At 50.3% G+C, this 12,032-nt stretch overlaps 2 protein-coding genes across 2 annotated transcripts in view; one reads left to right on the plus strand and one right to left on the minus strand.

Moving 5' to 3' along the window:
* The window catches only part of LOC107512978 (deleted in malignant brain tumors 1 protein), a 132,925-nt gene that overhangs the window by 37,975 nt on the left and 82,918 nt on the right, over positions 1-12,032 (plus strand). The window contains 1 exon segment of the mRNA XM_036223323.1: positions 4,562-4,591. Coding sequence (XP_036079216.1) covers positions 4,562-4,591 — 30 coding nt within the window.
* On the minus strand, positions 8,238-9,977 carry CUNH10orf120 (chromosome unknown C10orf120 homolog). The gene is made up of 3 exons (XM_016149066.2): positions 9,781-9,977; positions 9,492-9,567; positions 8,238-8,993 (listed from the first exon to the last, which is right to left on the minus strand). Exons 1-3 carry the CDS (start codon positions 9,975-9,977, stop codon positions 8,238-8,240), a joined length of 1,029 nt encoding a protein of 342 aa, XP_016004552.2.

The raw sequence follows: 12,032 nt of genomic DNA on the forward strand, positions 1-12,032 counted from the left end.
CTCTTGTATCCCTTTCCCACTGGCCTCGAATCCCTTCCCATCCATCGGGAGCCTCCAGCCTGTTTCATCTCCCGACACCTTGCTCCAACTTCCTGCTCCAAACCCCTTCCTGGCTCCCACTGGCTGAGAAGACCCAGCGACCCGCCCCGCCCCACCCTCAGCTGCCCTTTGGGGTCTGGCCTCGGCGTCTTACTCTCTTTCCCATTTCTTTTTCCTCCTCCTACTAGACCGCCAGCCCTGATGCCTTCGTTCTGCCTGTGTCCCTTCTCTGTCTGCACCGGGCTCATCCTGACCCTGACGCCCCTTCCCTCTCCGACTTGCCGACGGCTGGCGTGGAGGAGCAGGCCAGCACCCAGGGGAGCTACCACAGCGCTGCCGTCTCCGCTGGGGTCTTCCTGGTCGTGGCCCTGGCCGTGGTGGCCTTCACATTGCGAGCACCTACGCCGCCCGTGGCCGGCCTCCGAGTTCTACCATGTGATGATACCGGGAGAATGCTCACCGCGGCCCCCAGACGGCGGCTGTGCAGGCTCCGGGGCCCAAGGGAAAATGGAAGAAACATGAGCCCTGGCCTTGGCGCCCGGCAGCACCTGAGCTCTGTGCACTCTGGCCCAGGCACCTGGGGTGGGGGTGAGGGGGTGAGGGGGCTGAGGTCGGGGTGCACAAAGTCGAGGGCAGGCTTTCCCGAAACCACACGCCCGGTGCTGAGACGGAGCGTCAGGCCAGCAGGTGCCCGCACGCCACCGTGCGCCCGACGCCAGGGGCAGCAGAGCTTCCTCCAGATAGGATTTTTTTTCTGACCTTTGATAAACTAGCTCTTAAGCCTGTAGTATACATTTTAGCCTTTCAATTTATATAAAAAATACAACGAAATAAAGATGTTTTTTCAACGCAGGCGTTGGTTGAGTCATTGTTTGCAGGGGCTCACTTAAGCACTTAATCCCTTTGAACTAAGGTGACAAGTAGGATGGGCTGTCCAAAAGAATGGTAAAGGCCAGGGGGCTCTGCCCTGTGGCTCCAGAACCTTCTAGAGAATAGATAAAGTGTCCTCCTTTGTCCTTGGCATGTTTCGGTTCTGCCCCAAATGGGAAATGCAGGGTGAAGGCTAGAGAATGGCATTGTAATTTTTAGTGTCTGTATCTTAAGATGAAAAATGGTGGCCTCTGTTTCTCCGGGCATCTGCGTCTTGTGGCTTTTGACATCACTTCCAGAACCACGGGCCAGGGAGGCTCTGGGCACAAGAGCAACCTCCTCAGGGCCCCGGGATTTCCGGTACATTAGGTGAGGCCACCAGGAGTCCTGTTTGCTTGTGGTCTCCAGGGAGAAATGTATTGACAGGTGACCCCGGGATCTCAGAAGGAACAAAGGGACGGGATGCTTTCCAGAAAGGCAGTGAATTGGTCAGAAAATGGGTGAGAAGCCAAGGCCCCTAAATTAGGCTCGGTAAGGATGGGAGTTTTCACATGCTGCCCTGGAAATGCCAGTTTGTCCCTGCAAGCCAGGCCAAGGACCCCTGCCTGGAGAGGGGACAGGCCCAGCTCCAGAGGTAGGACCTGAGCAGGGCGAGACCCGGCTGGACCAAGGGGGTGTTTTAGATGTGTGTGGTAGATGGTGGGGGGTACACTAGAAGGGGCCAAGGAGGACTCCCTTCCCACATAACTACAATGACATCACCAAAGAAAACTCTCACCCCGAGCCTCGCTGGAGGGCCAGCATTGCCCCACAAACTCTGCGGCCTGGTTTCATCTCAGTGGCCCAGACACAAACAGCTTTTGGCGCCATGTAGTTGGAGATACGGCCCTAACGTTCTGTGGGGTCGCCCCCACAGTCAGTAGGCCACACAAAAGAAGAATTCGGGGCTCCCCAGAAGCAGCACCAGGCCCAGGAGGGGCCGTCACGTCCCTGTTTCTGAAACAACTGAACGTCGGTGATCCAAGGCTGACGACCTCGTGAAGAAGGCAGCTTTGGCTTTACTTTTCCCAAACTCTAAAGGGACCCACTCCCATTACTACAATTTGTTTTGAAGAGGGAAAATCGAAGAATTTAACGCCTCTTCACAAAAACATACTTACTCTTCTACAGATTCGCTAGGCCGGAGAGCAGAGCGACATAAAACACCTCATTTCTGCCTCCCTGAAACTCTCGTCCTAGCCCAGGCCTGAGGAACAGCAAGCGGGCAGTCTCCCACCCTGGGGGCCCTCACCCCTGAGACGCAGGGGGTCCCGTGGGGAGGGGGTGCGGGGCCCTGCTCTGTGATGCTTCAGGTGCAAGTCTGTAAGCGAGGAAAATGCAGCACTTCCCACAGGGGTGTTTGGGATCAACCGTGTTCCCGTTTGTGAACTGCTCTGCCAGCACCAGGACCGGGAAATCGATCAGCCAACCAAGGTAAAGGAATCTCCTGACTCCAGCCATTGGGAGGAGGCCGCATCCTCCTGCGACACACGCTCCGTGGAGAGGGCCCCCCTCCCTGCCTAGCGAGGCGGGTCTGGGCTGTCACGCTCCAGCGGGGTCCGGGTGGCGAGGGGGACTTAGGGGTTAAGTCTGAAGCAGACGTTGGGGTTGGGAAATTCTAAGTTCTCTCGGGGCCGGCTGAGACTGCGCTCCTTGGTGCGTAAGATTCCAGGTGAGTCACCCGGACTCCAGTCCCGACGCCCACCTCTGCGGGAGCAGGGGGAACGGGGCACAATGCTGTCCGCATTTCGCTTCTTCCCGTGCGGTACCTCTTCACAGTGCTCCTTCACTTTAGAGTCTCCTTCTCCTGCTCTCTCCTGGAGAGGCCTTACCAGTGCCCTTCACGCCGAACTCCAGCTGCCCCGTCCCGCCCCGCCCCCCACCCAGAGCACAAAGGAGCTTCCCAATTAGACTCAGAAGCCAGAAGGGAACGCACGTGGGACCCGGAGCGCATGTGGGGACCCGTGGCAGGAAGGCAGTACCCTCCCCTTAGACCCCAGCCCGAGGACCCTGCCACCAGCTCCAGCGGGTCGGGCCCACTGTCCCCTCCCCGACATGTCCAGTCACTGCGCGGGCAGCCTGGATGGGAGAAGAAGGTGCAGTCTCTTTTCTGGGAGACACTCAGGAATCAAAGTCACAATGTCCTCTAGAGGAAAAATATAAATAAAGAGCAGATATTGAGGATTTGTGCGTTCTTCAGATCTTTGTCCCCAAAGGTCACATCTAATTTCTTTTTTAAAAGCAATTTTTATTTTTCAATTATAGTTGACCTATGATATTATGTTTCAGGAGTACAAAGTAGTGATTACACATTTACGTAACTTACGAAGTGATCAGGCTGATAAATCTAATACCCGTCTGAAAACATACGTGGTTGTTACGAGATGAGATCACCGACTCTATTCCCTTTGCTACACTGTACATCTCCATGGTTATTCTGTAACTACCAACTTGTGCTTCTTAATCTCTTCCCCTTTTTTAACCAACACCCCGACACCCACCCCACCCCCACCCCCCGCATCTGGCAACCATCGGAATGTTCTCTTTATCTATGACTTCGTTTCTGCCTTGTTCGTTTGCATATTTTGTGTTTTAGATTCCACATATAAGTGAAATCATATGGTATTTGTCTTCTTCTGATTTATTTCACTCGGCGCAATACCCTTTAAGTCCACCCAGGTTGCTGCGGATGGCAAGATTTGATTCTTTTTTATGGCTGAGTAATGTTCATCTGTTGATGGGTACTTCCATATCTTGGCTATTGTAAATAATGCTGTAATGAATATATGAACACATTTCTGGTTCTTTATTATGTTTTCTATCTTCATTTTTATGTTTCCTATTTCCTTGTTGAAGTTCTCACTGAGATCATTGAGCATCCTTATAACCATTGTTTTGAATTCTGGGTCTGGTACATGGCTTGTCTCCATTTTGTTTAATTCTTTTTCTGGAGTTTTGTTCTGTTCTTTCATATGAGACGTGTTTCTTTGTCTCCTCATTTTGGCTGCCTCCCTGTGTTTGTTTCTATGAATTAGGTAGAACCGCTACATCTCCCAGTCTTGGTAGAGTGGCCTTATGTAGCAGGTGTCTTGTAGGGCCCAGTGGCGCAGTCTCCCTGGTCCTCTGAGCCGGGTCTTCCAGGAATGTCCCTTGTGTGGGTTGTGTTCACCCTCCTGTTGTAGCTGAGCCTTGATGGCTTTGGCACGTCAGTGGGAGGAGCTGACCCTCGGGCTGATTGGCTGTGGGGACCGGCCATGATGGCCGACAGTGGAGCTGTTGTGTAGGGATTCATCCTATGGAGGAGAATTCGCTTTAGCGGGGCTCAGGTACCTGCACAGGCTGGCCTTCGGGTGTGTCTTTTGTGGAGGTGGTTCGGTGGTGCTCTGGGATGGTCTGAGCCTGGCCACCAGGTGCGTGGGTTCCGGAGTCCCTTGTGAGGGGCTCCGGTCCAGGCCACGTTCAGCTGCTGCCTATGCCGTGCCCTGCAAGGTACGAGCTACAAAATGATCTGCAAAGGGTTGCCACTTATGCTGAGCCTGGGGGTGCCTGCGAGAGGCTCAGCTGTGAACTGAGGCCAGCTGCCGCTCATGCCAGGCACAGGGCTGCTTAGCAGGAGGTACGGGGCACGCCGAGGCCAGATGCTGCTCATTTGGGGTTTGTGAACCTTTGAGAGATTTTAGGAAAGTCTGCAGCAGGCTGTTTGTATGGAAAAGCCACCGGAAGCGGCTTGTGGCGGGGGGGGGGGGTCTCAGGGAGTCATTAGGGTGGGGCTCCCTGTGTTAGGCAGGTTAATGGAGACTCAGATATAGGGGCCACCTGCATCTGCGTCCTGAGTGACAGGAGGGCTCAATAAAGGAAGAATGGCTTCTGCTGGCACTTCTGTCTCGGGGGAAGCTGCCCCTCCAGGCCTTGTCCTGAAGCCGGACAACTCAGTTCCTCCCCTTAGGTCCCTGGTGCCCTTCAAGCTGCTGTCCATTGCTGGAGCTCAGAGCAAGCCAATCCATCAGTGGGTAAGTCTGTGCACTGGCCCTTTAAGAGAAATGCCTGGGACTCCAATCATCCTCCGTCTCACTCAGCCAGGGTCTCCACTGGTTTTTACAGCCAGAAGTTGTGGGGACGTCCTCCCCTGGCACTGAACCCTGGGCTGGGGAACATGGTGTGGGGCTGGGACCCCTCACTTCTCGGGGGACTCTCTGGATTTTTAACTGTCACATGTGGATGTGGGACCAACTTGCTCTGCGTCTCCGCCCCAACTACCGATCTCGAGGTAGCTTCTTGTATGTCCTCGAGGTAGGACTTCTGTTCAGCTAGACTTGAGGCGATTCTCGATGATGGTCGTTCTGTAGTTTAGTTGTAATTTAGATGTCAAGTCACACCTAGTTTCTGAGTGGCCCTGAACAAACCTGCCTTTCCCCCTTTGTCTGGTCCTTCCCTGTGGACTACCCCACTGCAGACTTTTTCTCTCCTTCTCATGAGACTGAGTAGTTTGCTCCACCTTGTTCACAGACCCCCTGACTAAATTTCTTCCACCATGTCAGAACGTGCCAAATACTCTTTCTACACTGTCCCGTGGTCACCGTCGTCCGCTTCCCAGCGTCCAGACTTTCATAAGGAAGAGTCGAAGGGTCTGTTGGGCATTTTGTCCATTGCTTCCCCAGCATGGATTCCCTCGTCGTCAACAGAGAAGCACAGATTTTCCAGGTTTTCACTCCAACCCGTGTGTCTCATGGGCCTTAGGGCAAGCTGACCTCAGAACCAGCTCTGAGAACTGGCCTCAGTCGGTTCCTTAAAACTACTTTTCAGAGCAATGTTTGGCTCACAACAAAAGAGAGAGCGAGGCACAGCGATTTCCCAGGCAGCCCGTGTCCCGTGCATGCCCAGCCTCCCCCATTGTCATGGTCACTCACGGGGGTGGTACTTTCCCCCAGGGAACTGGCTGCCTTAGATGCCGGATGCTGTACTGATAGGAAGAATGCTGCTTACCAATTGGTAAGTAGTGGCCTCCCCCCAATGCAGCGAACATCATTGATGCTTTAAAGCACTCTCGTGGACTTTAAATCTCTTCACAATTTTAAATCTCTCAGGTAAAAATTACCACAGAATACAAAAGAAAAAGAGAGATGCTGTTAGAGCATCATTTAATCTCTACCGAAATTTAGATATTTTCACTGAAAACGAAGTCTTTTGAACTCTGGATCTATTTTGTATGAAGAATTCTGAGTTTGTACCAAAGATGAGTGATAATTACTCACACTGATACTGATGTCTCTTTTTGCAGTGTGGATATGAGAGTATACTTGTGGTTAGCAGCGTGCAGGCCAGCATTCTAGAGATGTCACAGTCTCCACGGTTTGATTTTTGAAAGGCCCACTCGATAAGGTTTAAAGTTAGAAAGAATCATTTTATATAAACCTTTAGGAGGGGTGTTTTTCAAACATTTTATTTGCATTTTTCCCTCGGATTATTCTTGATATTTATTGGGTTCTATTTTTGGGCAACTTTGGCTTTTGGAGATTTTGGTAAACGCTCAATGGAAGTAGCAGACATGCATGTTGCAGGGAAGGAAAAGTTTTTTTGACCCTTTGAAGAACCCTGGCTGGGCCTAACTGTTAAATTGACAAAGGAGGATTAAAAGGAGAAAAGCACACAAATTCTATTGAGTTTTTATATGTACACACGAGCCTTCACACAGAACTAAGACCCAAAGAAGTTACTCGAGCAAGGAAGCTTGTAAACAAATAGTAAATTTGTGAAGATTGATAAGACGAAGGGGTTTGGGCGAGGCCCGGTAAATGGTGGAGAAGTAACGAGGAGAGTTAATCTAACAAGATTTGTTTGTACAGATTTCTTAGCTCCAAATTCCTCATCTCTGGTGATAAGAATGTCTTCCTTCTTCCTGAGACAGTGGGGGAACTTAGCACATGAGAGTTTTATGACCTGTTTCAGGGCAGGAGAGAAAAGTGAAGGGAGTTTAGAGTGATTTTCTTGCTTCCGTCGTTTTCCCAAACTCCTCGAGTTTAGGATATTCAATATGCCAAGGTGCTATATTTTGAGGGTAGCGTGGCTCGAACCCCATGTTCCCCCATTTGAAACTTCTCCCAAGATGTTCACTGTCCAGAAACTGAGTTAGTAAGCTATGCTATATAACCCACCGAACCGATCTCTCAGTCTTGAAAATTTCTACGGAACAAAAGAAAAACAGAGATTAATGGTGCTAACAAACCATAAACTAAGCTTTTGAGTCCAGAGGATGGTTGGTCAAGATGTCTAGATGCGGGGCTTGAGGTGTCTTCTGATGTAGCGTGGGGCTGGTGCTGGCAATCTGACAGATTTTCCTGATTTGCATTTGAATGTCTCTGGGAATGCCATCAGGTGTGCTGGTGACCTTTCTGAGTGGCCCATACATCGTCCAAACATGAGCTCTGGTGGTACTTTCCCTAACGTTTATATCCGGTTGTCCAGCTTTAGCTTGCAGGTTTTTGAAAAAAGGGCAGTTTGTGTGCTCAATGATTGCAAGTCAGAAGAGCCCCATCTGGGCTAAAGGCTGGTCGCAGCTCCGGGGACTCTGTGGCAGACGGAGTACAATCACGGTCCCATCTGTACCTGACTCTCTGTGTCCCTTCCCTTTGCAGTATGGCTTTGCAATTTCTCCCAGCAAGAGATGAAGTCCTTGCATCTGGACTGGCCTCGTATCTTGTTTAGGCCGACAGAATCCAGTTCCAAATTTTGACTTCAAGGGGCCTTGCAAACTTCCTCTTAGTCTCTTAAATCCTGCAATGGCCTGTGAACATGCCTAGGCTGGCCTTTTGGAGGAAGGAAGCATGTGGCCCTGTCACTCCCGCTGACCTGGCAGATACCTGGCAGCGTCCAGAAGGAGAGCGTCCTACTTGACCTGCCATTGGCTGCGGGTACAGGAGGAACCCAGCTGAGAACAAGAGAACCTCCCAGGGGAGCCCAGCCTAAACTGCTGTGCCACAGAATTATAAGATAAATGAATGATTGTTGCTTTAAGCCACTAAATTTTGGGGTGATTTGTTTCACAGAAGCAGGTAACAGATACAGTCCCACGGGAATAAGATGAAAAGGAGGAGCCTGCATCTTTGGAAGGAGGGTGGGAGCTGAGAGCCAGGAGTTTCCTGAAACCAGGGAGCCTTAGCAAATGGGTCTCACCTTGAGGAGCCCTGGGAAATTGGGTCCCCAAAGATGACGGGGCGGGAAGGACCTGGGGCAGAGCCGCAAGAGGAATGAGGACCAGGACACCCCGTTCACCGTGGTGAATAAATAAAACTTTAATAACGGCGAGAAGCAGGCTTGCCCATGTGATCGTTCCAGACTCTCTCTTCTTCCTGGCCGTTGGCCCTCCTCACGTCGCTGAGGTGGGCTCCTCGTGATATAAAATCCTGGTTCATTAGCATTAGGTCTCCAGGGAATTCAGCTAAGGGCAGGAGGTTTCGGTTTGTAAAGCCAGTGACGGACCGTTCCGTTTTCTTTGTGGAAAAGAGTGGTTTCAGATCATTGGGATGGTACGTTACGCATTTTTTTCGTTCTTCTGACTTGAACGTTACGTTCACTTTCATTTCCTGTCTTTTTGTGCTTTTGTCCTCTGCCTTGCCTCGCTCTTCTTGCGCGGCATCGTCGCGGGAATCCTCCTCCTCCTCCTCTCCGTCTTCCCCGGCCTTGTCTCCTACCGCTGGGCCCAGGCCCCCCTCCGACAGCAACGAAGAGCTCCTGAATCTTTCAACGTAAGGCAAAAGCTGCTTGTTTCTCAGGGCGCGAGCGAACTGCATCCGTTCTATGTGTTTGCTGATGTTGAGCTTCTCCCGTCGCGGCATCTTGAACTCCTCCGGGGGCACGATGACCTTGGCTGTCCACATTTTTTCCTGAGGCCCGCAGCTGGCGCAAGAAGGGAATTGCTGTTTTTTATATTCCATCGCCTGCTTGTAGTCTCTAGACATCAGCTGTAATTCCTTGAGCATTTTCCGTTCTTCTTCCTTCTTATAAGTCAGAAACTTTCTTGATGCTACGGTGTGAACGCCACCTAGACGCTGACAATAGGACAAGAGTTGTTAAAATAGCCCCGGGACAGGAGAAGGGGGCACCTGCAGAAAGCACGAGCCGGTGGCACCTTCTCCCTTCCTCGCTGCGTGCGTCTGAGCTTCTGTGTAGCCGGAAAGGGGGTGAATCTTTGGGGTCAGACAAGCCCGGGTTCAAATCCTGACTCTCCTTATGACCTACTACGAATCTGAAGGAATTCTATGGACTCGCGAGGACGGCATACTTGAAATACCTCGCGCTAGGTAAGGGCTCAGGAGATGGCGGCTTTCGTCGTCGGTTATCGCTTACGGTTGTATTTCTGTTCGAGAGTTTGAAATCAGAATATTTTGCTATGAAGTGCGGATGCCACTAACAGACACAGCCGACTCGAGTCGCTGTTTGGGAGACTTCTGTCTCCGTTGCTGGTGGTTTTGGAACCTCTGGCTCCACCTAGCCTAACTGCCTACCTTCCGCATGACCTTCCTGTGTCAAAACCCCAGGGCACTTACTAGAATCTCTTTCTCCAAGGGGGAGTATTTTCCAAGGGCAATGCGTGGGTCAGATTTGTAGAATTTGGTCCACATCCTGGAAGGCAGAGAGACAGGTGCATTAGAACTCTGGAAAGGGTCTTCCTAGTTCTCCCTGTGAGAATGGAAAACCTCACAAAGGGTGATTCTACGTTAGTCAGGCTGGGGCCACTGTGACCTTAGTTTCTGCAGCCACAGGGTTGGTTACTCCACTTGGCCTCGTTCTGAGCTGGAGGGGGAGGAATGGATGGGAAACTCAGACGACACTCACCCCAGGGGTGAAGCAGGACATCGATCCCCTTGGCAGCACAGGAAGTTTTTGTCCCTAAAAGAATCGCTCGTGTTCGGTGTTCGGACTGACATTCTGCTGTCTGACTTCTTCTCTGTAGTCTTCCATTCCCGGGCTTTCGGGTCTTTAGCCCTCTCTTTTCCAAACTTCTGACAGCCGTTCTCCCATTCTCTGATCATACTCTGGCAACAGGCTAGGTTGGGAGGTGTCAATGCCCGGAGTTAACCTTTGCAAGACAGTGTCATGGGAGCCCAAGGGACAGTCACCAACTCTTCTTGCATCATAACCGGCCTACTTGGGAGCCATTGTGAGGTCTGAGTTTAGACATCGAGTGATCCCCAGGGGTGAAATGGGCACCCACTACCACGCTCCTGGCGAGTCGGAGCCCAGAGGAGCAGAATGGGCTGGAGGACGACCTGACCATGTCGCGGCTGCTTACGAGCCTGTAGAGACTGCTCAGCTCTCAGGACGAAGGCTCAGGTAGCTAGAGTCTCTCGCTCCCAAGGGTTTTAGGAGTGAACTTCTGGGCTGCCGTTTGTGCTCCCCACAAGTCTCAAACACATCGCTCTCTCTCCCTTGGTAGCTTGCTTGTCTTTCAGGGCCTCCTCCGAAGACTTTCTTGCAGCATAAATTATCCCTTTGTTCCCGTTCTCATGGCACTTCCTGTATCACGCCGTGGTGCTTTGCCTCACACAGACTTGATTGTCTCATAAGTCTGTCCTTTCGGCTCAAAAGCAGGTACCAACAGCATCTTATTATTTTTGGTTGTTTAGCGTGGGACTTGGTGTAGAGCAGATGATCAGTTTGCTGACTCAATAAACAATCATCCAGGTTCTTTTGTCAAAGGTGGGCTCAAGGGGGTTGGTGAAAATGATATTGGCACAACCCCTATAGAAAGTGATTTAGCAATATATATCAAAAATTACAAAGGCATTTACCCTTTGACCCAGCAATTAGATGTATAGAATAAAATTTTCACAGTGGTCAATGTAGCCTTGGTTATAAGTGAGGTTGAACACTTTTTCTATCGGCCATTGAGATGACCCTTTGGGAAGTGTCTAGTCAAGAATTTTCTTCATTTTTTTCTAGCAAGTTTTTGTTTTCTTATTGATTATAAGACTCCTTGATATATTCTTGATTTAAGCCCTTCGCCAGGTAACTATGTTACAAACATTTGCTCCCGCTCGACTTGCCTCTCTCCTTCCTTCAAGGTCTTTTTATGCCAGCCGCACTCCGATTCGTCAGTCTTTTTCTTAGTGGTTAGTGCTTTCCATGTCTTGTTTAAGAAATTGTTTCCTACTCCAAGTAGGAATGATACTCTTCTAAATTATATGACATGTATATTCATAGTGATCTTCTATATCATTCTCTAAACCCTTTCTTTTTTTCTTTTGAACTTTAACTTTCTACCTTCATTTTATTAACTTTAATGTTTAATTATTTCCATCCCTTTTCCTTAAGTATATTTTCCAACCTGTTTTTTTTTTATAAATGGTTATCAAGAAGTGAGTGTGCGTGTGTGTGTTTGCGTGTGTGTGTTTGAGTCATACACAAAAAGCCAGGGATTCTCTTCCCCCTTGCCCCATCTGTTCGTGCAGTCACCTCCTGGGCTCTGGGCCCTCTGGTAGATCCGGCCCATTGAAAGATGGCTCTCCAGAGACCCACCAGCCACCTCCCCAGGCTAAAATTCTCCAGGGAGACAGGGCCCCTTGGCTTACAGGAATGATGTTCCTCTCCACCTTTGCATAATATCCAGACTTTATGTGAGAGGCTCTGTGCTTTAAAGCTATAGTTTCTTCTACAAATCAGATGGGCAGGAGGGCAGGTGGGCATTTCATACACAGGAAACAGCAAGGAATGAGAGAACTGGGACCACCTGGTGTGTTCGGGGAACTGAAAGCAGTCTGGGTTTGCGGGAGGACATTTAGTGTGCGGATGTGGCGGGTAAGAGGCCAGAAAAAGAGGCCGGCAAAGATCGAAAGGGTCTATCAGGCCACGCTGAAGCGCTGGCTCTTTCCCGTGGGACCATACGGCATGCGTAATAACTTCCTTTGAAGGTGGTGGCATACTCGACAGTTTAATTTTAAAAACTTTGAGGTATACTTTACATGCCATAAAATTCACCTGCTTTAGAGATGCAATTCAGTGATTTTTCATACACTTAACCAAGTTGTACAACTGTCTCCAACATTCAGTTTTGGAACATTTCTGTCACCCCCAAAAGACCCTTCATG

Source organism: Rousettus aegyptiacus, unplaced genomic scaffold (assembly GCF_014176215.1).
Source record: "Rousettus aegyptiacus isolate mRouAeg1 unplaced genomic scaffold, mRouAeg1.p scaffold_m13_p_6, whole genome shotgun sequence".
NCBI lineage: Eukaryota > Metazoa > Chordata > Mammalia > Chiroptera > Pteropodidae > Rousettus > Rousettus aegyptiacus.